The sequence below is a fragment of the Ruditapes philippinarum genome, unplaced genomic scaffold (assembly GCF_026571515.1).
Source record: "Ruditapes philippinarum isolate M1 unplaced genomic scaffold, ASM2657151v2 ctg7706_1_1_1_1, whole genome shotgun sequence".
NCBI lineage: Eukaryota > Metazoa > Mollusca > Bivalvia > Venerida > Veneridae > Ruditapes > Ruditapes philippinarum.
Window position 1 is genome coordinate 31,617 of NW_026860454.1, and position 2,858 is coordinate 34,474.

Here is a 2,858-nt window from a genome sequence, read left to right on the forward strand (position 1 = left end):
ATAATAACATAAAAACCCACTTTCTTGTAGAAAATACGTTACGGTGTTGTAAATATTTATGACTCCGCAGCATAATTCGACAAGGTTAAAAATGTTTATTACGCTTAAAGCAAGTGTGCAACCACTTCACGTCCTGTGACAGGTCCGGCAGAACTTCAAGGGACAAATACAAAGTTCGAGTCGATCGTGACAGGTCCGGCAGAACTTCAAGGGACAAATACAAAGTTCGAGTCGATGAATCGATTTATTATTTAAAAGGTAAATAATTTCATTGTTACCGTTTATAGATGATACTTTGCTATATAGCTTTATCATATTTTAATAATTTTATTACAGAATCAATTTAAAACCTGGAATACTGCAATGTAGAACTTGTTTGACATATTTAACCCTTGGTCTACATAATCAATTCATGTATCTGTGTAGTTTAAGATATGTGTTATACAGATTTTATTTTCTCAAAACACCCTGCCTGGCCCTATGATACATTGTATGCAGAAAACATTTGTTTTAAAAAAAGTATTAAGACTGAAGCATACAGTTTTAAGAATTTTATACAAAGCAAACAGATAAAAATAATGGAAATGTCATGAAGAAAACACCCTTTTTTATCACTTTCTTTGATTTCAATAACGAGTAATCACTGATGTTCTAAAAAAGAATTGTTATTTGCAATTGAGTACCAGCTTTCTTTCCTTTTTTCTAATTTACAATTTTACAATAGAAATGAGCGGACAATTCATTAATAGAAAACTGATGGTAAAAGTTAGTTTGAAACCATTATGTCATCATGTTCAGTGTTCCAATTCACTTTTTTACACCGATACGTTAAAGCAAGCATTTAGAAAATCTCGTATACAAATGCATTTCTTGATTACAATATAGTCTAGAAGCAGCTGTTTTTATAGACATGAAACCGTTCTTGTCATAGCAAAGCACTTTATAATCAGAGAAATTATGTTTCATTTTCGATCACTTCATGAAATTTGAACTTGTTGTCTTGCAAACTGATCTATTCTTTGCTCAGAAGAACGCCAGAAAAGGTTGAATAACCATTGCCAGAAATCGGTCCGGTGTCGTGGTCATACACGACGACTTTAGCTGTATCTGTTGTCTGCATATAGACCATCGCTTGATTGCTTGCTTGAGAGACAACAAGTGATGATCTTCCTGACGGTACGTCTGTTACGACATTTGCGACCTTTCTTGAACTTATTTCTAAACTAACTGCAACTGCTTTACTTGTATTCATGCCACCAATTGTAACGGTGAAGCAATACCATCCTTTGAAATGAGGCTGAAAGACACCAGTTTCCTCGTCATAACTCTTATAGTGGTCGGCGACAGACTTAAATAAAATTGGATCTTCTACTTTGAGATGATCAATGTTCTCATCTAAGCTTGCGTAGAAGAAGACAGCGGCTGTAAGAAAAACAATATTGCATCTATATTTATTAATAGGTTACTGCCCTAATTTCAGAGCACTTTATGTTAAATGTTTCAACAGCACGTTATCTAATTCAAACTTTGAGGAAAACCTTACCTATTAGACTATAGCAAATTAAATAAATAAATAAGTTGCTTATACATAATATATTAAACCATGTTAAAATACCTCCAGGAAAGTAATTTTTTAAGGATCATATATGAGAATGACGACCTGGCTTTCATATTGGAGGCGACTACATGTATTGACACCGTATTGTAGATATTTTAGCCAAAGGCCAGAGAATTATCAGTAACATACTTGAAGAAAAGGCTTAGCGAGAGTAAGATTGTGATCGTCTTCCTACGATTGACCTTACATAATAAACATATTCCTTGCATATTATTATCATTAACAAAAGATTATTTGAAATGACATCCTTTAGCTTATGTCACAAAACATAACTCATATGTTGTTATATTAATAGTAGCTATTGTACCTATGATTTTTAGTTTTTATCTCAGTTTGATAGACGTGTGATTACTTTTAAAATCGTATTCATTTTATGTATATAAGATTCTTTAAAAACTATTACATTTTTTTCCTGGAATACTCTACCGTGTTACATAGTAATTATCAGCTGTATACGCGTTTTCAGTAAAATGAACTTAATGTTTACACCTGACAAAGCTTTTTAAAACATATAAAATTGGTTCTTTTGAAATATTTTTTGTTTATGTTTATAAAAAATATTGCTTGATAATAATCGTATTTCTTTTGAGTACAATGTTGTCTACATCATTTAAGCCTGTGTCACAAGAAGTGTTTCAATTCACCTGTATTACAGAAAAACACAATGTTTCCAAGGAGACGTACTAGTTAAATCAGTAGTGTTTACTTACAAGTTTATGGTTAATCAAATAAAAATATAATTAATAAAAAATGTAACTTATGTGAATACTACTTACGATTCATTGTTTATTCGTTTTATATGAAAATATAATTTATAAAATAATATAAATTATATAAATAATACTTACGATTCATTGTTAGTTCGTTTTCACGTCTTTGCAGGTAAATTCGTTTTCACATCTTTGCAGGTAAATTGACTTCCCTCTCCCTTTTATATCCTTTTAGATCACCGATACGCCCTAAACCTTACTACGCAACGCCTTACCTGTCATGTGATAGTGCATTGCAATCTGAACTCAAGCTTCCTTGTACATGTTAGTGTTTATTATTTGAATTTTAACAATTAAGAACCCCTATGGAAGTGACCAGTTGGAAGCCACCCTTTTTCTAATAAACACTTACAAAATAAACTAACTTCGTGTTTAACCTTATTTGACCCGACTCGAACGCCTAAAGCAAATATTAAGTTGTTTATAATACAATGGGTGGAGTTTAGGTATCGCATTTCATTTATCCGTTA

General features: G+C 31.7%; 1 protein-coding gene across 1 annotated transcript; it reads right to left on the minus strand.

The window, feature by feature from the left end:
- Window positions 1–536: 536 nt before the first annotated feature.
- Window positions 537–2,617, minus strand: LOC132760149 (uncharacterized). Its single transcript, XM_060752057.1, has 2 exons — window positions 2,467–2,617; window positions 537–1,422 (listed from the first exon to the last, which is right to left on the minus strand). Exons 1-2 carry the CDS (start codon window positions 2,471–2,473, stop codon window positions 1,013–1,015), a joined length of 417 nt encoding a protein of 138 aa, XP_060608040.1. The 5' UTR covers window positions 2,474–2,617; the 3' UTR covers window positions 537–1,012.
- Window positions 2,618–2,858: the final 241 nt, after the last annotated feature.